Below are 13,993 nucleotides of genomic sequence, written 5' to 3' on the forward strand. Positions count from 1 at the left end.
AAAATCTGACACAGATGGTACCTTATGAAGCATGTTAGGACTGCAAAATGTTATAGTTTCCTTATAGTTTTCATGAAAATAGTAAAATTGTGCAAAGCATAATATTTTTAGTATATTTCAATATTTATTTGTCATAAAACTGCTATCTTTATTGTATGTTAAAGTTAAATAATACTTTTTACGGTTGAGTAAAACTTATGTTTTAAATTATATACAATAAATGTGTGGCATTTTGTCTGATTGAAAATGGATTTTGTACTTTTGTAGAGAAGTCTAATAGAACTGGTAATTATAAATAATTACAATGATATTATACTTCTTTTTTGTCCATCTATGCTATAGTGTCTATTACTATGTAATTATCTTATACACATCATATAAATGTGACAATATTAAAAATAATACTGTGTTATATATAATTGAATGATTTGTTTTTTTATTAATGGCGTTTCCTGCCTCAAAGCCTGTGCCCGATGCATTCCAATAAGCAGTATGAGTTATCATCAACAACGATGAGTTTTTTAGTATCACGAAAAAATGTAGAACCGTAATGTCCAACTCGAACACTTGCCTAAGCTTTATTATATAATATAATGGCTGTCACACGGGCAAAACGTCGAGAACTAAATAGGGTAAAATGTCACCGATAAAAGCTATGAATCGTGGTTACTTGAGAAATTTTTATCGATTAATAATTTTCTGAAGTCAAACACATAATATATGCGTCAATGGTTGTTAATATCATATTATGTAACAAATTATTATACATACCTACCTACGACCTACGTATTGAACTTGTATTTTCTTGTTCGTTGGCAGCTATATATTTAATAGTTTAATAATAACCGTCAACTGTATTGGTATTTTTTTTGTTGATAGGTAGTCAAATTGAATTGATTACGCCATAACTCGCAAATAATATGTTACGGTTGCAAATACAAAGGATAATTATATAATTTTAGCTGTAGTACCAAATGCTTAACATATTTTGTGACTTTTAAACGAACACACTGGGTCGACCCTTATTTCTGTTAAACCTTTATTGGAACTTTGATCATATAAAATATAATATACTATTTAATATTTATAAACGCATAATATGATGGAATATCATACAAATCATACAATGCATACCATATATCGACAATAAAAAATAATATGAAATATATAAACATAAAATTATGAAAATAATTTTTTTTTGGTGTAAATTAAACAGGTTTTATAGGTTTATGTATTATGATAAATGTAATATGGTATATTATATTGTTAGCTGTATGCAGACAGAATATCAAAAAAAGAAGTATCTATACATTTATATCTAAAATATGGTAACATCCGTGTTCGTGGTGCTAAAAATATAAATTGTAATAACTTTATATGTGTAGGTGCGTTCTTCGAAGATAATATTATTATTATATTTTTTTATTCATAAATGAAGAAGTATCGAAATTGTAGTGGTACTATTAACTTATATGAGTACCTATATGGTATTATAGTATCCTGTACCTACTCATATATATATATACTAGTTTATCTCAATCAGGCGCAATACATTTAATAGTTTGTAAGAAATTAAAATTGATTAAATAAATAATTTTAAGCAGACGGCAAACTTTAATGTATCGGCATCGACTATGTACTGTCGGAGATTGGAGTATTTCAGTGTACAGTGATTCGTGTATTTCATATTTATGCCTCATTTCGATTAAAAATATACTTTTTTTTTGATTTCGAGAGTGTTTCCACAACAACGCATTAAATTAATTCTCTTAATTCTTTTACTACTGTTATTTAATAAAAACACATTTTCCGTAATCGTTACAATAACAATAATATGATATCGTATAAGCTGCTTACGATTATAATATTTAACTAAAACCACGCTGTAGGGATGATACTATATATAGTTCGGTCGCATCCAAATTCTATATTCATACAATAAAAACAATAATAATAATAGTATGAGTGTGTTGAAAAAGCCAGCTATATAGTCAGAAAAACGATGTTAATAATGATTGATCGACTGCAGTCATCGATCATCAAAATTTAATACTATAACACATCCGGTTATCGATAATGAACGAATAACCTTTTACTCAATAACCAGCAATACTATTCAATGGCTATGGCACGTAGGTACTTATAGAGAAGCAATCGTTTATTGTATATTCATATAATTAATAAATAATAATAATAATAATGTTTAAAGTTTCAGTTTCTCCCTCAAAAAATTTTCACCGACCAAATTCGTGCGGCTTCAACGAATAGAGAAAATTTCACGTTGTACGTATACCTATTATTGTGAATTTGTGTGATGTATTCGGTATAGTTATAAACAGTAAAAAGTCGTATATATTATGCTCACTATTAATTCTTACCTCACTGAGTAGTTACGACGTGTGAAGTGCGACACCTTTCTTCCAAATACCTATTACAATACGTATAGAATGCAAAATCATTAAAACTATTTTTTTTTTTATGGTAATTTAATTTTTGATAGATAAATTTGTTCGTGCTTGAAAATATTCCAAAAAATAACGAGACGCAATAAACAAAACATTTATTTTTAAATTTTTTAAAATAATGTTTAATTTATTTACAACATAGGTACGAATAATAAATACAACACGAGAAAACATTCTACTAATATCCTCGGATAACTACTATATTACTATACTAGAGGCGGTGGCGATGAAGTTTTTAAAACGTCGAACTACAAGTCTGTACGGCCGAAAAAATATTAAACTTTCATAGCCGTCTCTGAAAATAAGGCGGTATTTGTGACACGTTTATCGCATCTCTCGGGTTCTCATATAGGTACGTAATATATTGTTATATTAATAATATTATAGCCATATCTTGTAGTGGGTATATATTCGTACACCGCCGCCGATTTACACGATATTATAATAATAATATTATCACGTCGGGACCGGGCGACAAGTGACGACACCGATATTAATTTCCAGTAATCTTTGTTTTTTTTTTTATTTTTTATTATTATTATTTTTTCGTGTCATTTCTTTTGTCGCGTCCCTCGCCGTGGCGCCTCCGCCGCCGATCTGCAAGAACCGCGGCGGCGGCGGCGGCCGGGTTTTCCGACATTTTCCGCTAGGCGGAGGCGGCAGGCCACTACGGATACGACTATCACTACCACTATACATATATATATATATAAAGTATGTACATATATACTACCGTCATGCTACAATATACGTATATAGTATATACGTATATATATATATATATATTAAAACGATGGTTAGGTTAGGCATGTATGGCGGCGGCGGCGGCGGTGTAAGTACACACTATAAGTATATATATATATACACACGCCAGGACGGAGCTTTTGGGGCGTCAGTGCGTCGGTGTCTGTCGATCGGCCAACACGCCCGTCGCGCCGTGATCGTCGCCGCCGCCGCCGCTATCGTCGTCGTCGTCGTCGACGGCACACATACAAACACGCACACATTAACACACACACACACACACACACACAGACGTGTACACATTCACACTCACACGCGCACGCGCGTCCCAAACGCTCAGACACAAAATTCTATATAATATATATATCGTCGGCGTCGCGACCGCGCCGTAGCATCTGCCGCCGACAGTCGCGCGCGCCACCACACCGGTGCGTTGTAATAGTACCGCGTATTGTACGCTTGCGCACGACGTAGGTTTCGGCGTGTCCCATTCAGAGCGAGCGAACGGCGCCGATACCGCCACCGCCGCCGCCGCCGCCGCCGACAGCGATCGATACTCCGGGGGGCCCTATGACGTAAGTGAGCAACACGGTCGTATGTGAATGACGGGGAGAACTCTGTCGTCGTAGTCGCGTAACCGAGTGATAGAACCCAAAACCGAAAACCGCGTATTACGCTTCATCACTACCGCCGCCGCCATCGTCGTCGTCGTCAGCACTGCAGTTTGGCCGCAGCGGCCGCGAACACACACACACACACAGCTAACCGAAAACGGTCATCGCCGTCGTTATCACCGCGCCGGACCGCGCTTCACCTTAAGAAAACTGCAGCTACCGTCACCGTAGTAGTGTGATCTCTTCGTTCGTCCGGAGCCGCCGTGGCCGCGTATCACCGGGACGCCGACCGTGTGTAATCCCGCGTCGGGACGTATACGCGCACCGTCCACCAGCACCACACTCCGTCCGGGACGCGAACCGCTGCAGCACCGCCGCGGTTATCGTCATGTCGGCGTCGTCGCGGGCGCCGCGCAGTCGTCCCCAGCACGATGACCGCGGTATGGCCGAGCGCGACGCGTCCATGGGCTGACCATGACCGCCGTACCGGCGCACGGGACGACGCACATAGCACCGTCGTTGTGCCGGGTGGTGGCGCTTCTTAGTGCCGTGTGCTGGTGTTGGGTACTGAGAATGGCCGCCGAGATGCCGGACCTGTCGCACCTGACGCCCGAGGAACGGGAGATCATCGAGTCCGTGGTGCACAGGCAGAAACAGGAGGAACAGAAGGAACAGGAAATCATGAGGTCGGTATACCTATATATATATAATATTATCTAATAATAATAATATAGTATGAGATTGGCGATTTTCGTGGCGGTCGTCGATGGGGTTGGTGGGTTGGTGGGATAGTAGCACCGGGGGGGGGGCTGTCGTGTGACGGCGGCTCGTACCACGTAATATATAATAATAATAATAATAATAATAATAGTAATAATAATAACACCACGGCGGCGGCGGCACTACCGTCGCTGCCGTCACCGCCACTGCCGCCCAACGATAGAGGCGCGGTAGCAGTGACGGCGGGGTTGAACTTTTGAACTTTACCGCGCGCGCGATCCGACCGCGCAACATTGCACATCATACGCGAAATACGCGCGCGTCCGAGTTTTATTGTCGAGATAGCATTATTTTTTTTGTTTTGTTTTGTTTTTTTTTTTTGTTTTCCGCCGGTGGAGGGGATGACAGGGTCGAGTATAATAACGTTCTGCCGTCGCGTCAACACCACCGGATTTTCTGGTGTTTTGATAACGATGACGACGACGCGCACCTAGACTGCGATACCCCGCACTATCCATTGGTGGAAAGGGGTCTGAGATTACGGTTTCGGTGACGTGGATGGGTCCGGTTCTCGTGTGTATAGGTTTCACTCGTAAACTTAATTTAATATGGGGAAAACGTTTTTATGGCTATTTAGGGTATTCTTGTGTTATGTCTTTGTTGTTCTCGTTCGGTAAACTTCTCTACCCCCTGCCAGACATCTACCACTCGACGTATTTCGATTTTATTTCCCAGGTCAAAATTCTATGACAAACGATGCACTGTAGAACGCACGCAGACCCGATTAATATTTAAGAAAATTATGTCAACTGTTATCGTTTCGACACCGAAAAACCATGAATGGTTTTCTTCAATATGCTTAAAAAGGTCCCGTCACATAAAATCTGTCCGTCGAAAATTCTGTCGTGCTATGGTTTCTACAAAATAATTGTGGATTTTATATTAATTTTTTTTCCTATCTTTGTTTTCGTTGCATTGCTCAATGCACAAATAATACGTTTGAATAACTAATATATTCAAACTTATAGTATACCTATTACCTATATATAGTTGAATAAAAATTTCATTGATATTTGATCGTGTTTTTCGATGTATATTTTAAATAAGCATTTAAAAACTATCAAATTTTCAACTACCTAACATATAAATAGATTTTTTTTTAATCTTATATTCTAGTGGAATAGGTCTTATAATATGATCTCATACTTTTTACGGGGCGAGTATAACATTTTTATTTTCGTATTGTTATATTCCTACTACCGCGATCTATGAGAAAGACTTTATATGCTATTTTACATTTTGGTTATCATAATAAGTATATAATAATGTTGTAGTAAAATAGTATGATTGTAAAGCACAACAATTTCGTATGACAATGAAGTTAAAACCTTGCAGTATTTGAATATTATTGTAGTATAAAAAGGGGCTGAGCTCATAAATCATATGTTATTTCATAAAAATAATATATGGTAGACCGATTTCACTCTAAATAAATGTATTGAAATTAAAGAGTGTTAAATGGAATGCTTTTCTTTGAATGTAAAAGCAGTGATTTATTGTTTAATTCAGAAGACAGTTTTTTCCGAGTATAAAATGTTATTAAAAATGGCAAACATTCAATAATTAGGCATTTTTTTTACCCTAGAATGCCCCTTTCAAACACCAACCGTGTTTAATACCAAATTTCTACAAAAATACATATTATACTTATACGTATATAATAGATTGTAGGTTACAAATGAAATTGTTAATCTATTTTGTGTTAGGTACTCCAAAAAATGTTAACCTAATGAAAATCTTTTGTTATTGAATAACTAATAATATATATTATATTTAGCTATATATAATATAGTCTCAACATTTCTATTGTTAAAATTATATTAATGGTTTTATTTTTATTAATTTGCATGCAGGCGAAAACAAGAAGAAGTAATTTTATTGGAAGAGAAAATTCGGCAACGCAGTGAACAGCAAAAAAAGGCAGGCGTCGAGTTGGACGCAACTTGTCATATATGCCTGAAGACCAAATTTGCCGACGGTGTCGGACACCTGTGCAACTATTGCGGTATCAGATGTTGTGCCAGGTGTGGAGGCAAGGTTACCCTGCGTTCGAGCAAAGTTAGTATTTGATTTGTTCCTATACATACGAATAATTAATAAAATAAAATATTTTATAAATTAATCTACCCGTTAAACTAATTTGTATAATGGATATTATGCGACGATGATAACGCTTACAGACAAATTATGTGTAGCTATAAGTCATACTTATGAAACGGGTGAATAAAATGAAAATATTTCCTTAGATTGACTTATATTATATAACTTGTGAGGGCTTTAAATTATATGTCATTAACCACCATACTTGATATTATACAAAGTATAAAATAGTACCATATGAATCATATGACAACATATTTTAGAAATCTGAAGTACAAATAAGTAGCAAATAAATAAGTAACAAATATTTTTTTTGCATAAAAATAAGAACGAGGGGTGAGTGTTTCACAACTAAAATACCCCCTGGTTATGCTCCTATGTCCACTAGGTTTAAGCATTTAAACAATAAAAACTGTTTCTAACTTTTTTTTTTTATCAAAGTTTGTAGTGTATAGAATATAGATATTTCTTAGTCCTAAGTACTAATATAGCTGCTTGAAAAAAAAATCACTAATTTCTACAGTATATTAAACTAAATTGATTATCGCGTTAATGTAGTGTTGAAAGCATAGGTTGAGAGTATGTTGAATTTATACTTTATAACTAAATTATTAATTTTTGAATTTAGATTTGAAATAATGATAATATGCACATACGTACATCGGTACATAAGTACATCGCATTAAAAACTTTAAGTCAAAATATTAAACAAATATTATACTGTTAAAATAACTGATAATATGTATTTTTAAACATAAAGTTATAGTATTTTGTTTTTAGTATGATATGTTATATATTTTGGCTTCATTTCTTTTAATTCAAATCTTATCATGTCAGAAAATTTGATTCAAAACAATTATTTACCATGAAAAATGCAGGACAAAGTGTTAACTGCTCAGCAACCTATACACAGTAAGATACATTGATTTAAAATGAAGGCTTCTATGTTTTAAAACTATAGAATATATTTTTTCGAATGGATTAATTTTTTCTTGGAAAGGTTTTTTATAATATACTTTATTTTTTACACAAACAGGTATTGTTCTAGATGGTGTGACCGTTATATATATTATTACCCAACAAAGTTATAAAAGAATAAAAGTACATGTATGTTTGCCAATTCATCATAAAAACTAATTTTTATCGTCGAAAATGTATGGTACTTATTCTAAAGGATTATTAGTAAGATTTTCTTAGATTATTTCCGATGATAATCGATAAGATAGAATTTTTGTAATCTCTTGAAACTTAAATGTACATATAAATTTATAATAGTCGGTCGCCGTCGGCTAACTGGGCAGGTTATTTTTACATAACTTTGAATATACGAATGGAAAACAATGATAAATTAAAGTTATATATTTATCTGAAAAAAATAATTCTTAAAAGAATTAGATCATTAAAATAAATATTTTACAAAACTTCTAACACAATGTGACGTAAGGAAAAATCATTCAACAATGCATTAAATAAATATACTTACCTACTGTCAAAATTTAAACTTTTTCACTATCCCGGAGTTTTTCTAAACATGGCCAAACCGTTTTATAGAGTTTAGAATGACAACCTTCTCTACAAAATAAAATTATTCCTTCCAGTAACTATCTCTCAATCCACTCATATTTCTGCAATCTAATATTTACAGTTAGACAAGGCAACTGAATCCCTTCTTACTTTCCATAATTTCCAACCTCTGTCGGCATTTCTCAAGGGAAGTGACTTGTCATCCGATTTGTGTAAAATATATAGTATATACATCAGATATTCCCTAAACAGGAAACATGATTGTAGCAACCTATACTGACGATATAGCTATACTAGCCTTTAACTCAGACCCCATTCAAGTTTCAAATTATCTCTAAAATCGCCTTGACAACTAACACCTGGACAAGAAGATGGAGAATTCTAACAAAAATCTTTCTATATCTTTCTATTTTACACTTCAAAAAAATAACCTTCCTTCAGTTCACTTTAACTTCAAAGAGTTATGAAATCTATTGCGTTTCAGGTCAAATATCTGGGACCTCACCTCACCTACTTATAGTCCAAACGCAAAATACTTAATAGTTAATACCCGCCTTCATCTGCTTCGTTTTATATTTAGATCCAAAATATCAATACATATAAAACCAACAGTGTACAGATATTTACTGAGGTCGTTTTGGATTTACGGTAAATAAATCTGAGGATGTTCAAACCCAATCCTAACTAGCAATATCCAAGCTCTCTAGTCCACCATTCTTCCCCAAATAGTTAAATTTGTTTAAACTAATTTGTTTAAAAATTTTGTTAAGTTTAAATAGTGTTTTTTTTTTGAGTCATCTTTGGGAGAGGTAGAAATGCTTTAATGTTTAACGATTGTTTGATTTCTGGTAGAAAATTAGAACTCGTTACTACTTTTTAAGCAGCGGAGAATAAAAAATTTCAAGTATTTTATAAAATGACTTATGATTTATAAAATTGACATTTTTCTTATTATTTTAAAAACAAATATTTTTAGACTCCTTCTGTGTTATATTTGACATTTAAAATGTAATACTTTTTTAGTTTTTTTTTAAATTATATAAGATGTATAATTATTCTTTAAAAGTAAAATGCTTATAAATGTAATATAAGATTTTCATAATATGTTGTTCTATTTGTAATTTAAAAGTATAGTAAATGCAATTGCACAACTTTGTTATACGTGCTTAAATTTCATAATTTTTTTTTCTAAATGAAAAATATAACTACATTTTTATTTTTATGACTAAGATTTAAATATTTAATAAAATAATTCTTATAAGTTGTAGTTTAAGTTGTTCTTATAGAAATCTAAATATATCAAAAATACATAGATACAAATTATTTTGAAAAAATTTCAAGTTTTGAAAAAGTTTGATATTTTTTATATTTATTATACTTCCACATTTATCTTTCCTAATTATTCAGATAAATTTTAAAATATTTATAACACGTACCTATACACACCGTTCTACGGTATGTTATATTATTGAATTATAACAGTTAGTAATATTATATAAAATAATATTTTAAAAATTATTTTTTAATAATTGATAACTTATGTAATTGTTTTTTGCAAACACAATAATTAAACGTATTATACTATTAACTATTACCAACACAAAAAAAATTATCAGTATAAATTGTTGTATTTGGCGTTCGTAATTATTTTGTAAAAGCTAAAAAAGCAAATTTATATTATTTGTTTTAAATTGATACTTTAAAATCAATTCCCCTATATTTGTTATTAAGTTTTAAGTAATCTTCTTAATTTTCATCTCAATAGAATATTTTATATGCCTATTTGTTCTAACTTATGCATTGCTACGATGATATCAATAAAACAGTTATTACTGTTATGTGGAATTTCAAAAATAATATTATTGTAAGATGTGTTTTGTATTGTAACCATAATTATCAATCATTGCATAGAGCCATAGAAGCTATATAGGTCTTAAATGAATCGTTGTCTTTAACATATTTTTTTTTTTTATTGACATACAATTAATTACACTTTCTTTTGTAATTTTGTACGTAGTACTTCCATATGTGAAATTGAAGTCAGTATCACGTGATTTATAATTGCTACTGACGTTCAGTTCTATACAGTAAAACTTTTACTCTTTTAAGTTTTAGGTTTGTTATTGATGATATACGATTTGAACTCATCGATGATAAAGTAAAGTATTTCTAATAAGATTGGTCATCTTTTATTTTACACATTTATAAATTATAACTACAGTTTTAGGATAGTTATTCTATTCATACTGTTTGGTAGAGTATGACGTACTGTTATTAATTTTATTTATGCTTCGAGTTTTTTATGCTTGAATTATTTTATTTTATTTTAATAATAATAAGTGTAAGTGTAAGATGTATGTTTTAAGTAGTTGTGGTCAAGAAATATTGTCGGATAAACAAAATAATGCGAAATTACATTGGAAAATATTTTTTTAAACCTTAGAGTATTCTTCCATATAAATATTTTTTCCATGCTTTGGAGTTGTTAAATTTGGTATTTTGTAAACAGCATAAGATAGTGTTGATGGAGTTGTGTATGTGTGCGTGTATGTGTCTGTGGGGGAGAAGTGAAGTTGAAAATGTTATTTTTAATGAATTTTTCCACTTGTAAAGAAGTTTGTTTGTGATTCAATTTTCAATCTGATATTTATTCTTACATGTTTGATTTCTAATATTAGTATGAATAATAAAACTAATAATAATCTTCGATTGATTCATAGGCCTAAACAACTTGATTAGCTCAGTATGTTAAAAATAACAAACTTATATACTCACATTGGCTTTTTTTTAGTGTGTAGACGTTTCAGCTTGTACAAGAAATTACTTTGCGCCATTACTATACGTGTGTGTATATTCGTGAAAGTCCAATCAAGGCTTACAAGTTTACAGAATCAGTTACCCTTTGACCTAGTTATTTGCATGTTCCCGATCGGATAATATAATACTCTCATGAATACTACATGCAAATAAACACCGAATGATGGAAAACGTATTTTAGATAAACTTCAACGGTCTGTTTCCTTACATTTTCATCTGTACAATTAATGATTGACGTGGATACGTCAAAACGTCGTTTTAATCGATTATTTATCTTCAGGGTTTAGAAAAAAATCTTATTATTTATGTATTCATTATTTATTAATTATATTGATATAGTCATTAGTCTTGTGATTTTTTTTTTGACTACACGTCATTTGAGGTTATTGAGGATATTATACTAAACTAAATGTGAAAATAAAATGAAAATGGGCTAATAAAAGGTGTATGATTTTAATTAAATTGACCTGTTCTAAACTTAAGCTTCGTACGGGCTAATGTCACTAACGTTGCACGTGAAATATCATCATGTGTGGTAATAAGGCGTGTGTGTGCATTATATGTTTGTCGGGGTTCCGTGCCGTGGTCGAAGGACTAGGGGGTATATCTATACAGAGAACAGAGCTGCGTCCAATTCGTTTATTTTCGCGTGCAAAGTTATATATATTTTTTCATAAGAAAAGAAAAAAACTCTTTGTTTTCTATTAATTTAAAGTTTTTTGATATCATCGTGAGTATTGCTTTTAATATAAAATCATAGCTACCACAGGCGCCGCTGCAGACGGTTTCAGCAAAATACTCGCTCGTAATATAATAATATTAATATATTATATTATATTATATAATATATACGTGGACAACGGTTCACGGGGTGCATTCAACTCGGTATCATCCGCCCCTTTTCGGGTGGGAGCAATGACGTCACGGATTTGCGGAACATGACGTATGTTATATTGATCGCAGCAGCGGCGGCGTAGTCTAATATATAATATATATGTGTGTGTATACTGTATAGGTATTTTCGTAGAGAGAGCGCCGCTGCCATAGTTAACTAACTTTGCACGGATATTTGTTTTTCAATTCTCCAGACATAGGTATATTTTTAACGGTTCAATTTGCTCGGCAATGGATAACGCGCTTCTACAGCTAGGATGATATCAAAAAGAGAAAAAATACCATTTCTCCGTTCAAAAACATTTCGTTATTTCTGCCGGTTTAGACTGCGTTGCAGCACTGTAAAGCAGCACCTATCTTAACGATTATAATATTATTATTATTATTATGTACTATGTACATTGTACACATCATAAGGATATCGCAAGCACGCGCGTGTGCCATATATGTAGTAGTGGAGTACACGTATATGTCGAGGTAGAAAATGCAAAAAAAAAGCACTCGCCTCGTATCTTGTACAAATAATATATTATATGAAATTGTATTCTAACGAGCTCGTAAACGCACGTATTATACGTACACATAAATACCGAATTCACTCCGTTCAGCAAATCCACCGCCACCCGAATTGCACATATGTATGTTTATCTTGTTGTACATTTCGTATAGTTATTACGATTTATATTTACTCACATTTTTATATTGTTATAATGTTATGTATATATATATATGTATGACACTATTATACAGCCGTAAAATACTTACCTGTATATACATATAGACGGGAACAAACGACGTGTTTACTCAACGTCAATATTTTCGGTCACGTGAAAACCTAGGTGTTTGTGTATGCTCACAGCTCGCCCGCTCTATGTCGTCGTATATATCGGAAATATTTCGTTCCGATCCGAATCACTGACAAGGAAAAATATTTATCCTACCGAAATGAACGATTTTATTGTGCGCACATATTATATTATAGCGTTTGTTGTGTGCTCGTGGAGACTATTAGTATCGCATTTATTCGAGTGAAAATGAGGCGCATTTAACGATTAGCACTTAGCGGGACGGAAAAAAAAAGACTCGGTCGTAAAAATCGTTACGACCTAATAACCCCTTTGGTATTATATCAGCTATAAACTATATATAATATATATTTTACGTTTTTAATATTACATACTTACAAGTATACTATTATACACTCGACGTTGTATTTTTCCGTGACACATCGCGTTTCCGGTCCGAACGGAACAAAGTGTCATGTGATAACTATTAGCCAATAAATAATTAGTATTTATGTTTTATTGACGAGATTGCAGCGATATAATAATAATAAATAATACTATTATATATTATATATTACTACTCATTGCGCACATCATGTCGTAATTGGTATTTGACGGGTACTTTATATTATTATACAGCCAAATCGTAAGTTTTTTTATATTACAAAAATAGTAATATACATATATTATATACGTGTACATTGTACAATTGTACATATAGGTAGTACAATATGTGCATAGAGTTCGTAAACCGTAAATAATATAATTTTAACATCAACCGTTTCCAACGAGTAATATTGTACTTATGTGTATTACATACACCTAGGTATGATTTAAATTTGTTTATAGTAATTGTATAGATTGTGTAACGCTGAGATATAATAAAATAATATGTGCCTCTGGCCTGTTAACAAATATATAATATTATAATATTATGTGACTTTTTCATGCACCAGCGCCTTTCGGTGAAAGTTTATTTTTACATAATATTATAGGGCCTATCTAGAACAGATGTAGAATATAAATATGGTTATGGGTGGACGGCGGCCCAAGGCACGGGGTTAACTACATAGGAGTTCAAAAAGTGCCATATACTCGCTGTACTGGCGTTTTTATAAATAAAACAATAAAGTTAAATATAACTTCTCTAATGTATTCTAATAAAAAATATATATTTTGTATTTTTTTATTCCATATATACATAAATAGGTCTCGAAGTAAAATGATTAGAGTTTACGCAATTTCAATATTTAATAAATATTTATAAAGT

The 13,993-nt window shown here is 32.5% G+C and overlaps 1 protein-coding gene across 10 annotated transcripts in view; it reads left to right on the plus strand.

The window, feature by feature from the left end:
• Nucleotides 1-3,345: 3,345 nt before the first annotated feature.
• LOC114127604 (regulating synaptic membrane exocytosis protein 2) overlaps nt 3,346-13,993 on the plus strand; it is a 31,296-nt gene continuing 20,648 nt past the window's right edge. For 7 of the 10 annotated variants that reach the window (XM_027991891.2, XM_027991886.2, XM_027991887.2 and 4 more), the window contains exons 1-2: nt 3,347-4,509; nt 6,457-6,661. In XM_027991891.2, coding sequence (XP_027847692.1) covers nt 4,298-4,509; nt 6,457-6,661 — 417 coding nt within the window. In that variant the 5' untranslated portion in view covers nt 3,347-4,297. Of the gene's footprint in view, nt 4,510-6,456; nt 6,662-13,993 lie in introns of all 10 variants that reach the window. The other 3 variants (XM_027991892.2, XM_027991895.2, XM_027991885.2) reach the window with 2 other exon arrangements.

Source organism: Aphis gossypii, chromosome 3 (genome assembly GCF_020184175.1).
Source record: "Aphis gossypii isolate Hap1 chromosome 3, ASM2018417v2, whole genome shotgun sequence".
In the NCBI taxonomy this organism is placed as follows: Eukaryota; Metazoa; Arthropoda; class Insecta; order Hemiptera; family Aphididae; genus Aphis; species Aphis gossypii.